Genomic DNA, 16619 nt, shown 5'->3' on the forward strand with positions numbered 1-16619 from the left:
TATACGTTAAACCATGAAAGAAACAATCACAAAGTAAAATCTTCTAGATATCACATTTTTATTATTAGTCAATTATAAACAGATTTTGAATGACACATTAAACACATTTCTTTGCATTTCCTTCTGATTATAATTTTAAACGGTGATTGGGGTTTAGTGGATGCACAACTGTTACTTAAGTTTCAAAAATAAAATACATGCCAAGACAGATCATTCATTAAAAACAACATTTCCCCAAAACAAATATTACATTTTAATGCCTGAATCAATTTAAAATGCAAAATGCCGAGATTTGAGAGGCAGAACAAAGCACACTTCATTTATACACTAAACAAATTGTTTGACTTTATTAATTCCACCAAAATCCCATATATATTTTTTTTATATTTTCTTTATGCATTTTCTCCCTTTTAGCACGTCCACTTGCCCGATTGCATCATGCTTCCTCTCCACCAATGCTGATCCCTGCTCTGATTGAGGAGAACAAAGCTAACCCACGCCCCCTCCGACACGTGGGCAGCATACCGTATGCATCTTATCACCTACACTTTGACGAGTGCAGAGCAGCTCAGCGTTGTGTACGGAGAGACACACCCTGAGAGCACTCTTTTCTCATCTCTGAGCAGGCACCATCAATCAGCCAGTAGAGTCATGAGAGAGAGACCCCATCCGGCTTAGTCCCACGCATCTAAACAACAGGCCAATCGTTGTTCATTAGCCGGCAGGCAGAGCTGAGATTCGATACGATGTATTCGAGATCCAGCTCTGGTTCAAGCGTGTGTTTCTACCGCTGCGCCACGTGAGCGGCCCGAAATCCCATATTTAACAAATTGTTCCATATTCTGTTACGCAGGGTCAGACAATTTCCAATATCCAAACATCATGTTCATAAGGTAGACTCTTGGGTGCCATTAATGAAATGTAACTAAAAGACTTGGTGCATCTTATTTTGCATTAAAGACGATGATATTACTATCAAATTTACAAACACAGAGCCAACCTAGATATAATTTCAACAGGCTTATTTCATTTAAATGACCAGTGTTAGCATATACAAAAAATAAATTAATTTCCTCAGTCTTATTTCTAAAACTAATCGTGATTTTTAAGTCATAATAAATAAGTTAAGAATGATCTAATTAACCAGAGTGGAGAAACATTAATCCAATGGTGTTAAATTCCATTCCTGACAGACTGGAGACCAAAATACTCTGCTACTCAAAGACACAGATACAACTGTGATAAGTGTAATAAAGCAAGACAATCAACACATTGTGCTGGACTCCAGTCAGTCAGGACACGTTCACGGCTTTAATTCTTGTAAGCCTTCAGTTACAAAAAAACAAAACAAAAAAAACAACAACAAAATACCAACTTGACAAAACAAGCTGCCACAAACCAGAACAGCTGGCCTTCCAAGACATTCAGTAGGTGATCTTACAGTCTTTCACTGGCATTAGCTCGTCTTCTGCCACACCTTTAATTACTGTATCGATCACATGGCAGAAAGGAAGGGTGCAGCTGTCAGGTCAGAGAGTTGTGCTTTATCGCCAAGCACGATTGAGTAGTTTCACTTCTGCCAGTCGCTTGCTGATCATGGTAGCGAAGAACAGACCGAGAAGTACACTGCTGATCAGCACGTAATCATAATCATCCTTAAGAACATCAAACTGTTTGGAAGGGTAGACTCTGGTCTGATAGATATCCAGGCCATAAGCAACCACCTGAAAGAGGGGAAATAGATGATGTACATTTACATCTGGGAAACATAACACACTTTTGCACCTGAATTGAAGCACTTTAGGACACTTTCCATACTAAATGTGCCTTAAGATCTCTACTCTATGTGATCAGTGTGTAAATGGATGTGTGAGGAACTTTAAATCTACTGCTTGACTTATAAGTGTATAGATACATTATTTTACATATTACCCTGTGTATCAGCCAATATTGGCAAATCATTATGTATTATGTATTACATTCCTAAATTACATACATTAAACAATACCAGGTGCACATTAGATAGTGCCACCTGGATAATGCCATTAGTTATTATGAATAACCCAGAACCTGATATGGAAAGGGGATTTTTCAATTACCTTAATTTATAAAACATTGAATCCTCTGCGTAGCTTTTATTAATTTTATTAGGATTTTAACCTAATTAACCATGTTTTACACACTCTGGTTACACACAGGCAGTTACTGGTTACACAATATTCATCAGTTCAAGTTCCATTTTGTATCTCCAATTCACCTGACTTGCATGTCTGGACTACAGGAGGAAACAGGAGCTTCCAACGAAAACCATGTAGACACGGGGAGAACATGCAAAGTCCACACAGTAAAGACCCGGACCACTCCACCTGTGAATCGAACCCAGGACCTTTTTGCTGTGAAGCGACAGTGCTACCCAGTGAGCCACCGTGCCACCTGCGTAGCTATGTAGATTTAATAATTGTATACAATTTTACTGTGCATAGGCTGTGATTAATTAATCGTTTTATTTCTAGTCAGAGGTAAATCTCGCTTTAAGCACAGATGGAAACAAAACAGCCTTAAATGTTTGAGATTAAAAGATTTGCATTACACTACTGTTTAGGGATGCATCGATACCATTTTTTCCCAACCGAGTACGAGTACAAGTACATGTATTTTTGTACTTGCCGATACCGATACCAATACTTATTTAGAATACCGTTTGTTTTTTTTAAACAAAAACACACGTGAGAAGTGACGAGAAGTTTAATGATACCACGTCCAAAAATGCACGTCAACAAGTAGCGAGTGATCAAAGTGTTTGTGCGCTGATGTGATGAAATCAAGGAGGAAAAATAAATGAATCTGAGTGGATTTGGCAACACGAATAGCATGGATTGTTCTGTAGTGAGTTGGAGGTTAATAAATATTTTTGCAATGTTGGTGTTTTGTTGTTATGTTTTGTAGAGAACGATCAGGTCAGAAATACTGTAAAACGTGTGTGTGCTGATGTATTCTGATATAAACTATATTATCCCCCTGTCCCACCTGTTTACACTCCTCTCCTGCGTTTCCCCTCACACCGTATCCTGCGTTCTCATTGGCTGTTCGACATGTCACTCATTCCCAGTCGCACACCTCAGATCAGATATCTGACGTGCTAGAAAACTCGAGCGCTCGGTGAGCCGGTCGGATCGAGTTGTTGGATAGTTCACACTTAGTGATCGAGAGCCGAGTTTTGATCGCCGAGCGAACGCCGAGTTGCTCCCGAGCCGGCAAATCTAACGGCGACCAGTCGCCGAGTGAAAATCAGGGCAGAAATCGTGTAGTGTGAACTAAGCATAACGCGGCAACGTGCACTAGTCACACGGTATCGGATGTTTAGTATCGGAGCCTCATTTGCGAGTACGAGTACAAGTTAATGAGCGCGGTATCGGGCAAATACCCGATACCAGTATCGGTACTCATGCATCTCTACTACTGTTCATTGTAACTAATGTTTAAAATAATAACAAACTAAATATTTTATGTTATTCAGTTTCTTTGCAAAACAGCTTAAAGCTTAGTATAAGAAAACACAAACACACACAAAGAGGCAGTAATGACTAAAGGTTTAAGAGTATACACTGTCCATATGCATCTGTCATATACTGTACTATAGCATACTCTCAAGATACTCACCAGACATGTGGACTCCAGGCCAGAAGGGGCAGTGTAGACACCCTTTACTCTAGACACAGTCTGATTGTAGTTTATAAACCACTCAGTGCGAATTGGCATTTCAGGAGAATATGGTATAAGATTTTCCTCCCTGAAAAAAGAAACATCCAGTTATTATATACAGTGTATCACAAAAGTGAGTACACCCCTCACATTTCTGCAGATATTTAAGTATATCTTTTCATGGGACAACACTGACAAAATGACACTTTGACACAATGAAAAGTAGTCTGTGTGCAGCTTATATAACAGTGTAAATTTATTCTTCCCTCAAAATAACTCAATATACAGCCATTAATGTCTAAACCACCGGCAACAAAAGTGAGTACACCCCTAAGAGACTACACCCCTAAATGTCCAAATTGAGCACTGCTTGTCATTTTCCCTCCAAAATGTCATGTGACTCGCTAGTGTTACTAGGTCTCGGGTGTGCATAGGGAGCAGGTGTGTTCAATTTAGTAGTACAGCTCTCACACTCTCTCATACTGGTCACTGAAAGTTCCAACATGGCACCTCATGGCAAAGAACTCTCTGAGGATCTTAAAAGACGAATTGTTGCGCTACATGAAGATGGCCAAGGCTACAATAAGATTGCCAACACCCTGAAACTGAGCTGCAGCACAGTGGCCAAGATCATCCAGCGTTTTAAAAGAGCAGGGTCCACTCAGAACAGACCTCACGTTGGTCGTCCAAAGAAGCTGAGTGCACGTGCTCAGCGTCACCTCCAACTGCTGTCTTTGAAAGATAGGCGCAGGAGTGCTGTCAGCATTGCTGCAGAGATTGAAAAGGTGGGGGGTCAGCCTGTCAGTGCTCAGACCATACGCCGCACACTACATCAAATTGGTCTGCATGGCTGTCACCCCAGAAGGAAGCCTCTTCTGAAGTCTCTACACAAGAAAGCCCGCAAACAGTTTGCTGAAGACATGTCAACAAAGGACATGGATTACTGGAACCATGTCCTATGGTCTGATGAGACCAAGATTAATTTGTTTGGTTCAGATGGTCTCAAGCATGTGTGGCGGCAATCAGGTGAGGAGTACAAAGATAAGTGTGTCATGCCTACAGTCAAGCATGGTGGTGGGAATGCCATGGTCTGGGGCTGCATGAGTGCAGCAGGTGTTGGGGAGTTACATTTCATTGAGGGACACATGAACTCCAATATGTACTGTGAAATACTGAAGCAGAGCATGATCCCCTCCCTCCGGAAACTGGGTCGCAGGGCAGTGTTCCAGCACGATAATGACCCCAAACACACCTCTAAGACGACCACTGCTTTATTGAAGAGGCTGAGGGTAAAGGTGATGGACTGGCCAAGCATGTCTCCAGACCTAAACCCAATAGAACATCTTTGGGGCATCCTCAAGCGGAAGGTGGAGGAGCGCAAAGTCTCGAATATCCGCCAGCTCCGTGATGTCGTCATGGAGGAGTGGAAAAGCATTCCAGTGGCAACCTGTGAAGCTCTGGTAAACTCCATGCCCAGGAGAGTTAAGGCAGTTCTGGGAAATAATGGTGGCCACACAAAATATTGACACTTCAGGAACTTTCACTAAGGGGTGTACTCACTTTTGTTGCCAGTGGTTTAGACATTAATGGCTGTATATTGAGTTATTTTGAGGGAAGAATAAATTTACACTGTTATATAAGCTGCACACAGACTACTTTTCATTGTGTCAAAGTGTCATTTTGTCAGTGTTGTCCCATGAAAAGATATACTTAAATATCTGCAGAAATGTGAGGGGTGTACTCACTTTTGTGATACACTGTATGTAACTGACATTAATAATAATTAAAAACTGCCTAGCAAAGATCATAGTTCCTCAGTACAACTGCATACAACTGTACAAATGGTCACTGAAAGATCAATGGTCGTCATTCTGATTTCTCACCGGGTGTGTTCTGAGGCCACTTCAGGTCTCCGTGGGTCCAGAAACATCTTTGGCAAAGACAGGATGTTTCCTGATGGGAGTCCAACTAAACAAAACCAGATTTCAATACATCATTAGTGTCAGAAAAGGATTTTACAGCTTCCCTGTAGTTCAAAGCTGCACTGGGTAGCATTTTTGGTAAATGTTTTTTTAGCATGGAGTATTACGAATTGTGGCAGCAGCTGGGGAACAATTAAAATGCAAATATAAAAAAGCAAGACGTTTCAAGCGTGTCTTATGGCTAGGACAGAACACCTAAGAAATCCAGTGGAGCAAGAATGGTTTAAACCCCTTCTGTCAGTCACGTCATAGACATGCCCCAAGAGTAACTCACTATAACAAAAAACCCTGCAAAATACTGTTGTGCCACTAGTCTGGTTGGATGGTCTACAAACATAATTGGGCCATGTCCCATGAAAAAATGTTGATAGATGATTGATTGCATAATGCCCAACATGAGAATTTTTTACTGGCTTTACTGACGCTCAGGTGGTACAGAGGTATAATATGCTAACACAACTGGCCATGTTTGAGGAAGAGCAGGTCGAGTATGGGTTCTCCTTATTTTATCTGCGAAAGCGACATCCGTAGTCAGATCGATACACCAGCATGAGTGGAGGAGGATTCACATAGGGCATAGCGTGACTCTCTGTATGTGAATCTACGGCTAGCTGGTCTAAAGTAGCAGCCGGTGACCATATAGATGTCGGAGAGACCAGATGTTAGTCTGCTGCCCTCCTCAGCCATCATGGGTTAGTGTAAGCGACCGGGGAACTGTCATGGGAATTGGAAATGACTAAATTGCAAAAAAATGGGGGACTGTGGTGGCAAAAATATAGATGGAATCACTGCAATCTGGCCAAAGTTTACCTTGACACTGTAAATTGAAGTATCGACCCAGTATAGCTTTAAATGCAACTACAGGCTCAAAACTCACCAAGTAAATGCCGACTGGTGATTCCCTTCTCGGTGAGTGTGGCCTCCAGGGTGCTAATAGGAGAGGGGAAGATGTAGGACTGCTGCAGCACCTGAGGTGGGTGAGGTCTATCCAAAGAGCTGAACACAGTGCTGTTATACAGCTCCATTCCCTCAAAAAACTCCAGCACAGAGAACTCGTTCCTCCGAGACTTAGTGTTCCAGTACGCATACTAGACAGAAATGATTTCTAATCAGTTCAGCTGTCAACATATTCACATACAATAATCATAATGTTACCAAAAACACAAGTAAACAAGACATAACAGCCAAACTGTCTCTTATTTTAAAAATAAACACGGCTTGAAATATACAAGAACAACCATATGGGTATGTTCCAAACCCCACATAAAACTAGTGGTTTTTAGTGCATCACTGATGTTTTTAGACACACTGACTAATGATGGTCAGCTGAACTTACTTAGCAAAGCTACATGATTAGTAGCCCAAGTCACTAATCTTACAGACTAGTTATTATATAAGAAGAAAGCATGTCAACTTACCACAACCCAGTTCTCAGAGTGCACAAAGTGAACGGGTCCTCTGGCCTTCCTCTGAACAGCCTCATGGACAATACGGCCAGTTACACCATCGATCAGGAAAATGCCCATGAAGCTGCGATCCTGATTACTGTCTGTGCTTTCAGTTATTACAGCAAGCAGGTTGGGGTTCAGGTACTACAAAGAAAAGAAAAAGTCAAATCCCAAAGCCATTAGAAATTGATAAATACTAATCAGTTAACTGATAATCAACAAGGTTGTCGTTGTTGATGCTCAGTGCTGCATACGTGACAGCTGTTTCACTTATTAATAATGAATTAAAGTCGGCCAGTGATAGCTCAGTGGTTAAGGTACTGGACTAGTAAACAGAAGGTTGCCGGTTCAAGCCCCGCCACCACCAAGTTGCCACTGTTGGGTCCCTGAGCAAGGCCCTTAACCCTCAATTGCTCACTGTGTAAGTCGCTTTGGATAAAAGCGTCTGCTAAATGCTGAAAATGAAAATGTAAATGTCTATTTTTTCAGTTGCTCCTGTATTAGGGGTCGCCACAGCAGATAATTCTGGTCTGCATACCTAATTTAGCACAGTTTTTACATCGGATGCCTACATCCTAACATAACCCTCCTTATTTTTATTTGGGCTTATGACCAGCACTGAACGTGAACTGACAAGTGCACCTCTCAATGGCTTGGCGGTTTAGCCACCCCTCCCGCCCAACTCCCCATGCCCAGACATAGCCAATAATGTCTTTTTAGTGCCGTGTTATCTGAGCGTCAATGAACTAAAGAGCATCAGTATGGGGTCTGACTGTTAAACTCTGAATATGCAGATCCTGCTTTTTTTATACTAAAATGATATGGATATTTTGCATCATGTCAAAGTATAAAAGGCAAAACTCTGTGATTAGAATGATTAGTCAGTCCTGGTGATAAACTGTTTAATACAGACATTCTGAACTGAACTGGTTCTGCTTGCAGTGTTCATTTTCCTATTTCTGTTTTACATTAACCTAATCAATAAAGCATTGTTGATATGACACTCTGTGATGCGTTTTACATTTTGACAGGATGCTATAAACTTGTTGATAATCAGTTAAAACAAATTGGCCAAATTTGCCTCCCAGTTCTAAAAAGTGGAAATTGTGACTATAATTCCAACAGCTGCTGAAGGTCTTACCTTATAAAGCACACTGCGATCCCCCATGACTCGACCCTGGGAGTGAACGTGCTCGTTAGCGCGCTTGCCTTTCACCCCCACTATCTTCTGCACCTCAGTGGGAATAATAATCTCCCAGATGAGCTCAGTGGACAGATCCTTCCGGAGGCGGAAACCAGACAGTCTGCCCTGATTAGAGTCCACCAGATAAAAGAAAATGGAGGATGCCATCTCCTGCAGTTGCTGCAGGACGTTCTTAGTGGACGGGAAAGCCGTTACCTAAAGGAGAGACATAAAGGATAATATTAAAGAACTCTGTTTTTTACTTATCAAAAAGGAAAACACTAGGTGTAGACACAGTGTGGCTTACCTTGTATTGATCATCTATCAGGAGGAGAACTTTAGAATAGTCCTGATCCATTAGAGGGAGCAGCAGGGACTGAAGGACTGGTCTGGGAAGAGCTGGGACACCGATATGGCTTTTCTTGCCAAAGATGGGATTGAAGACATAAAGACTTCCCAGCCCTGTGTCCTACACGAACAAACATTAAAATATATCACATTGGGCCCCACCACTCTACCAAATATAACATGGTGCAGTCATAATTGCAACATTAATTTAATTAAACATTGTTTTAACATTGAAATTCCATTGTGGCAACCAGAATTTCCTGACATGATATTCAGTTCACTGCTCTGTACTGTTTTGCACTGCTTGGGCGGGGGGCACTTAAGCTTTTTGCCAAACAAGAAAACAACATTCATTTTAAATAAAATATTCTATTAACGATGATAGTGTGGACGCTCAGGTATAGGAGCAGTAAATGTTACTAGCCCGCTACTGCTGGGATCCAGGGTTTGAATCCCCAGGGGTGGCTTTCTATTTGTAGTTGGAGCACTATTCTCTTCTCTTACCTTATCCTTGATGAGTAAAGTGCACTGAGGTGGATGAGGAAAATGAGCAGTCGTGCGCTGAACCATGAGCTTGAAAACAGAATTGGGCTTAATATTCTCCAGGTACTGCTTCCACAAAATCGTTCCAGACTTGCTGTCAATGCCAAATAGCTTGGTGGAAAAAAATACACAAATAATATGTCAGTTCAATGATGAATGAAACAACAATTTACACACACACACACAATTTTGGGAGCTTGTGTGGCACAGCAGTGTGGCTCAGTAACAGCATAATCATTTCAGCTTACCTGGAAACACTGAGAGGAAAATACAAATGCACCTTGGACTTTTTTGTACCCCCACCCTCCTTATTTGTTCAGATTCCGCACATGTGCGGTATAACATGCTAGCTCATCAGAGCTATAATCTCAGCTTTCCTACAGACAGGCCGGCTGTCTAAACAAACAATGTTTGGCTTGTCCGTGGGATCGCAGAGACAATTCCTCATAACTGCTGCAATTATGACTTCTACCGGCTGGTCAATGGTGCCTGCACAGACCCAGGACCTTTTTGCTATGAGGCAACAGTGCTACCCATCAAGCTACCGTGCCACCCTCATAATGTTATTTAATGAATGAATGACTAAGCTGACGATCGTACCTTTCCTGAGGCGGTCACCATCACCATCATTTTCTGCAGGTTGAACTCGTCCCGAGACAAGGTCTCAAAAGACACTTCGTTCTTCACATGGCTGCGGGGCTTTCGGGCATCGTAGAAAAGTTTCCAGAGATGGCCGATCCAGGCCTGCAGAAGGATGAACTGGGACGAAAGTCGCTTTAAAACCATAGGCAAGAGTCCATCTGTATAGAAGACAGCAATTAAAAAACTAAATGAATAAATACAGTGCTACAAGAACATAATAAAGGAATTTCTTCATCCCCATTCAGTAAAGGCATCATCATTCCAGCTTATCTGAAAACACTGAGATGAAAGTGGAAATACACCTTAGACTTTTTTGTACCACCACCATCCTTATTTGTTCAAATTCAATTAAAATTCAGCACATGTACAGCCAACCAGCTTTCTATTTACTAAACAGTGGCGGACTCAGAAAGAAAGCTTTAACACACAAAGAACATGGCATATTTTTTAAAGCCAGTGAGAGTTCCAGACCAAGGTCCTAGGGACCCACACTACCTGCCTTGCCAGCAGGAGGTAGTCCATTTCGCAAGATCTTTTTTTTTTTTTTTTAGACTAAAAATGCCAACATATATTTACAAAAATATTTGTAAAATGGATAGTGTGGTTGCTGCACCAGATACTTAAGGAAACTTAAACTTAACAGAAGGCATATACTGTCTGGATTTGCTCAGGACATTAAGGAAAGACATTTTGCAGTGATTAAAGGAATTACAAGCTGCTCTACTCTGCAGTATGTAGCATTTTTAAAGGTTTTAGGCATTAAAACTATGCCACAGTGGCTCATGATTAATATTACATAACAAAAATGCTCATCTGTGTAAACGGTTGAACGGACACGACACCTGACATTTTTGTATTTTGAAATGCTCTGGGGATGTGGTTATATAAACAATGCAGAGTAAATTAAAGTAATACATGTCAGGCATTTAATTATTTAAAATAAAACAAAAAAACAATGGACTAAACATAAATAACTTCATAATACTGGTTCAACACTTAGCAAATAAACAAATTGCATATAATGTTATAAACAGAGAAGAAGCAAATTATCAGAATTACCTTGAATAGCTGTATCCAAGCGCAGCAGAATGAAAAGGTAAAAGGAAAAATAATAAATCCAGAGACATTGCCAGAAAAAATCAGGGTGCAATGAAAAGAAGGAAGCGCATCGGTGAGCATAAGCAGCATTAGTAAAAGCCAACACAACTATAAAGATTCTGAAACGTAAGCATTCAAGACAAAGCATGTGGACACTTTCTAATTATTAAGCTCAGGTGTTATAGTAAGTAAGGTCCAAATTTGAGTGTGTGTGCAGGCACTCTAATAGCCTATTAATGCTAGACAGTGGTAGCCTAGTGGATAGAGCTTTGGGCTATCAACTGAAAGGTTGAGAGTTTGAATCCCAGCCCTGCCATGCAGCCACTGTTGGGCCATTGAGCAAGGCAATTGTACAATGGCTGACCCTGCACTCTGACCCCAGCATCCAAACAAACTGGGATATACAAAGAAAGAATTTTCGTTGTACTGTACGTCTGTATATGTATATATGACAAATAAAAGCATTTATTAGTCTATTCTATTAAATTTCAGTCAGGGCTTCTCATCCAGCTTCATAATTGATTTCAATGAACAAAAACTGATATAGACAAAATCCAAAATCTAGTGATAATCATTCCCAGTAGAATGAAACCCCAATTTAAAGGGACCAACGACATATGAGTGCCCACAGATTTGGAATGGTATGTCCAACAAGCTCATGGTCAGGTGTCCACATTCTTTCAGCAATATAGTGAGTTTAATTAATACATCTCTGCAAAACTATAAAAAAAGGTAAATTAAGAGAAAAGGAAGAGCACATAGATTAAGATTCAATGATTCATATTATACATTACCGGCTTTTTTGCCAAACTCTCCCTCCAGTTCAGCTTGTGTTCCAGTAAGCGGTAAGTCCACCATTTCCATAGTCACCACATCAGCTAGTGCCTCCTCCCGAGTCCACAAAACCCTGCCTGCAGCAAAGAATTGCATAACAATATAGATTTTATGTGCAATAGTGCTTTTTTATTTTTTATTTTTTTACTGAATGTATATCTTTTTTAAAACTTAATGTATATTTTGTCTTGTATATGCTCTTTTTCTATCTTGTTTTATATTCTGCACATTGGAGCTTGGGAAACGCAATCTCGGTCAGCTGTGCACTCCTAGCTGTATAGTCTGCATGACAATAAAGTTCACTTTGACTTTGAGACAGTTAATGTCAAGGTTGTTATCTCTTCACAATATGGTAAAACTTTGGACAGGCACAGGGGGAAAATATGCAAAAATAATACAAATACATGAAAATATGAAATACATAAACCAGTAGTGTATGTAAAATCTGACTTGAACTGTAAACAGAATAACACATTTACTAAATAACTATCAATATAATTTTGATCATGTAGTGTAGCACAATGCTATTAGAAAATGAAGCTCACCTGTTAGCCAATCAAAAACCAGGATTTTCCAGAATCATGATACAAGTATAAATAAGCACCATGTGGATAAACTACATTTATTGTGTTACTCAGGATACATACCTGGTTGCTGTAGGAAGGTGAGGACGAGGTCTTCGGTTTGCACCATGACCCTGTACCCCACTGAATCGTCTTTCTTGGAGAAGGCATGGACATACAACTGAAAGGAACAATGTACTGAATCAAGAGTTTATTATAGTTAATAGCAAAACTGTTTACATCGGCTTGCAACATGTCAAAATGACAGAAAGAAATCATCCAACATTGTGTTTCAGTAAGCAATACATTAGCGTTTAGCTATGTCGAACTTGTAATTTGGAAATGCAATTCTTTATATATTGGGAGCTTGGTGGCGATCTGCGTTACCTCCCAAAGTCACTGTTATGATCCAGAGCAATGTTTACCTGTACCCCCACCCCCAATTCAGCCCTGCAACCAACTGCAAATCATGTCATCGCATATGTGTATGTGTATCAGCTATATCCACTACATTTTGTATCCAAATCCAAGTGTGACCAGGCCTTAACGCAGCGACTAATTACCTTAGTTGGCTTTCCTCCATTAGGATCCATGTTATAGATGACAGCGGTATCAAGAAGCCTCCTTCCCGTATCTGCACTGTACAAGTTGATGCTACATGCCTTTAAAAATACAACATTTGTTAAAAAAAACATATAGCAGTAACAGAAATGTAGGTACATCTTGACTATATACGTACAGTTTCATTTTTTGGTGACATAACAGCAGCAACTGTCTTCTCTCCAGCTGTTGCAAAAGCAACCAGGTGTGACTGGGGAAAAAAGACATCAGCAAACATTAGCTATGAAGAGTAACTATTTTGTCCTCCAAGACTATCAGAGTGGACAAATAGAACTGTCCAAAGCACCGAAACAAACAGTTCTTGTGTCCAGCTTACCAGGTTTTGGTTTATACATTGCTTTATAAAACATTTATACATTAAATCGGTCATCACCATCAAACTGTGCAACTTAGGAGAAGGAGCCCAGAGCTTGATGGTGGATTTGAATCATAGGGTCTACATAACCTATTGTGTTTTCCATTCGACGTAGAAATGTTATTGCAACCTAAGTAGAGTCTATATTTCATGCTCTGAACATCTATGTACACACTATGGTACTGAATTTTGATTCATTTTAATTACTGTGCATTTGTATTGGTTCATTATACAACTCCTGCAACTAGCTACTTGTCACTTTAATCAATGTGACATGTATCCTGTATTCTAACAAAACTGTCAGAGCATCCACACAAACACAATTGCCTGCGTATGAGGGACGGAAGGTCGGACAGGGTCTCGTCCCACTGGCGCTGTGATATGCCATCACTGGGATCTCCTGTGTAAGTGAAAGGCGGGTCACATGGAGTTTATCATCACTCTCCATATGTTATACGTAAGCAATCGAATAGTTAAAATGTCCAAGATATCAAAGTGTAAAGCAGCTAAAAACACGACTCAGGTAAGTGAGTTTGGAAAACTCCCAACCAATTCTGTGGACGCAGGAGGGGAGAGGGGGTCAAAACACAGACAAGTATTTCGTATTGATTGTATAATTGTTTGTTTCCCGGCAACCATACAATAAGACAGGGCAAAAACTTACATTCATGATTGTTCCCCCCTTAGCTATAATGAAAACGTATTCAGCTTACCGGATTAAAGTCTCTAAGAGAAGCCACGATGCCATCCTTAAGCTGCAACAGAGAGTAATGCTCTGGTCCAAGCTGAAGGAAGAATTCAGACAGAGGGGGACGGGCAGGATGGGGCTGAGTGGAGATCAGAAGTGGCTCAAACCCTGAAGCTACCTTCAGATCTAGAGTCTGCAGGGAAAGAGATCGGCTTTTAATCTACACACAGCAACAGAAAGCCAATACAGTAATAAAAACAGAGATCACATCTCCGGCAAGTGAGGAGAGACTGGCACCTGGAGCGGAATCTGGGTCATCGCAGGCTGTTCCGCAGACTGCAGTGGTAGGGTGTACAAGGACTGTGTGGTCGAGTCGACGCATAACAGCACACCAGGACCCACAATCACACAACTGGACTGCAAGCTAGTCAGCCATGGTGCAGGGATTGATTTCTAAGAACAAAAAGATAAGAGTATTCGCTTATTCAGTGATATTTATGTATTTTGTCTTACAATTGGCCAAGCTGTTTACAACTAATTAACCAAATTAGACAGACAGACAGATAGACAGACAGACAGAAAAGTTAATAGGTAGGTAGACAAACAGATAGATAGACAGACAGATAGATAAGTAAATAGGTAGGTAGATAAACAGACAAGTAGGTATGTAGGTGGGTAGACAGATAGATAGATAGATAGATAGATAGATAGATAGATAGATAGATAGATAGATAGATAGATAGGTAGATAGATAGATAGACAGACAGACATATAGATAGATAAACAGACAAGTAGGTAGGTACGTAGATAGATAGATAGATAGATAGATAGATAGATAGATAGATAGATAGATAGATAGATAGACAGATAAAGTAGGTAGGTAGGTAGGTCGGTAGATAGACAGACAGACAGTCAGATAGATAGATAGATACTTATTTTATCTCGAGGGAAATTATTTTCTTTTAAGCATTTAAAACCAACTGGTGTCTTCATAAAACAAACTAATACGCTGATTTTAAAACATATACTATATCTACAGTGCTGCTATAAAATGTATGTCTTACATTATAATGGTAAACAGTAGATTTAATAACTATTTTTTCATACTCTGTGTGCTTTACCTGCTTCATGATTTCTCCATCTTCAATGTTGTACTCAACAATAACAATATGAGAGTTGGGAACCACACCAAGAACAAAAACCTGTCCATTTCCTCCAGAATACACAGTCTGATAGTTAACAGTGTCACTGCAGGGTGTAAAGCAAAAGAGATGTAACTTCAGATCCAGAATTCAGATTCTTGACCATAAAAATTCATGTGCATGTTTCCATTCGCATAAAATCATTAAAATAATGTAAATAAAAAGATCCACACCTATCTGGGAGATTTTCCACCCATTTCTGATGGCCGTTGGAAAGATAATGCAGAGAGACGGCCGATTTCTTAAGCACCGCAACATACTTCACCAGGTTCTGCACTCCAACAAAAGCAGCGGACTGGAAACTACAAAGCAAAATAATGGCACCTGTTATCATAGGTCTTATATGGAACAATACTGCAATGATTTCAGACCTCAGTGGAACACTACCTTCCCGTATCGAGCACCATCTCCCAATTCAGACCACCAACAGTTGTCTCCCAGGAGCGAAGAATACGCCCATTCCCCACAACAACAATGGCATCTAGAGCGATGCAAATAGAGACAGGAAACACGATATTTTAAATCAATCCATGATAAATAAATGTGGTCAAAATCCATAATTGACGCTCAGTTACCTTGCCCATGCAAAAGAAGAGTATCAATGTGTCCTTCGGGTCCGACCTTGTCCACATGTCGCCAGACTACAATCAAAGGCATGATAAAAAAGGATCTAGTTAGCTTTTGTTTAACAGAACACTACCATCCTACATGCCATAATAGAATTCACATCATGTGACATATTACAAATTACATATACAATTGATTTGATTAACTGGTACACTGTTACATATGTACTAGGCTTGGCTATTCTTACTTCACCAACGGTAGAGCAACCTAATTGAACTGAATGTTATTTTGATTAGCCTTTAAACAAATGCAAAAACTTTCATAATTTGACCATTTTTAATTAGAGATTTTGGTGCTGAAATCTGACTAAGCGAAAAATTCACCACCCACAACACACACACACACACTAGGTACGCACATGACGAGCTGTTGTCCTACAATTTGGCCCTGATTTTAATTGCATGCCCTTCTAGGTATAACAAATAAAAGTACTTTTGCAAAACCTGTTTTGCTTGCTATACTTTACTGAATGTTCTACTTACAAAGTTCTCCAGTTCTAGAATTGAGAGAGGCAAAAATGTTCTTATCAGTCGCAACCAGGAGCTTTTTAGATGCTTGTGAATAAGTATCAAAAAGTGCAAAACGCACTTCACCAACAAATTGCTGTCTCCTGAAATGAAACAAAAAGAGAATATTTAGAGTATAGATCAATTCAACTTTTATGTTTTGCTTTAATTTGAATAATAACATAATAACATAAAAATAATGGAATATTGTTCAGGCAGATACTAAGAGCTTAACCAAGCTTCCTTAGACTTGGGTTATAACTTACACGCTTAACAT

The 16619-nt window shown here is 40.1% G+C and overlaps 1 protein-coding gene across 1 annotated transcript; it reads right to left on the reverse strand.

Moving 5' to 3' along the window:
• Positions 1 to 39: 39 nt before the first annotated feature.
• emc1 (ER membrane protein complex subunit 1) lies at positions 40 to 16619 on the reverse strand. The gene is made up of 21 exons (XM_063016031.1): positions 16609 to 16619; positions 16319 to 16446; positions 15785 to 15850; positions 15597 to 15690; positions 15383 to 15511; positions 15129 to 15255; positions 14305 to 14460; positions 14033 to 14200; positions 13083 to 13154; positions 12907 to 13005; positions 12428 to 12524; positions 11741 to 11857; positions 9807 to 10006; positions 9168 to 9317; positions 8623 to 8784; positions 8274 to 8531; positions 7103 to 7276; positions 6562 to 6772; positions 5586 to 5670; positions 3661 to 3790; positions 40 to 1724 (listed from the first exon to the last, which is right to left on the reverse strand). The coding sequence occupies exons 1-21, from the start codon at positions 16617 to 16619 to the stop codon at positions 1545 to 1547; spliced, it is 2814 nt and encodes a 937-aa protein (XP_062872101.1). The 3' UTR covers positions 40 to 1544.

The sequence above is a fragment of the Trichomycterus rosablanca genome, chromosome 19, assembly GCF_030014385.1.
Source record: "Trichomycterus rosablanca isolate fTriRos1 chromosome 19, fTriRos1.hap1, whole genome shotgun sequence".
Taxonomy (NCBI): domain Eukaryota; kingdom Metazoa; phylum Chordata; class Actinopteri; order Siluriformes; family Trichomycteridae; genus Trichomycterus; species Trichomycterus rosablanca.

Coding starts and splice junctions, on each gene's coding strand:
- emc1 (XM_063016031.1), bottom strand. Junction 15,851..16,318: donor TTCTAGAACTGGAGAACTTT/GTAAGTAGAACA, acceptor CTTTGATTGTAG/TCTGGCGACATGTGGACAAG. Junction 14,201..14,304: donor TGACCCAGATTCCGCTCCAG/GTGCCAGTCTCT, acceptor CTTTCCCTGCAG/ACTCTAGATCTGAAGGTAGC.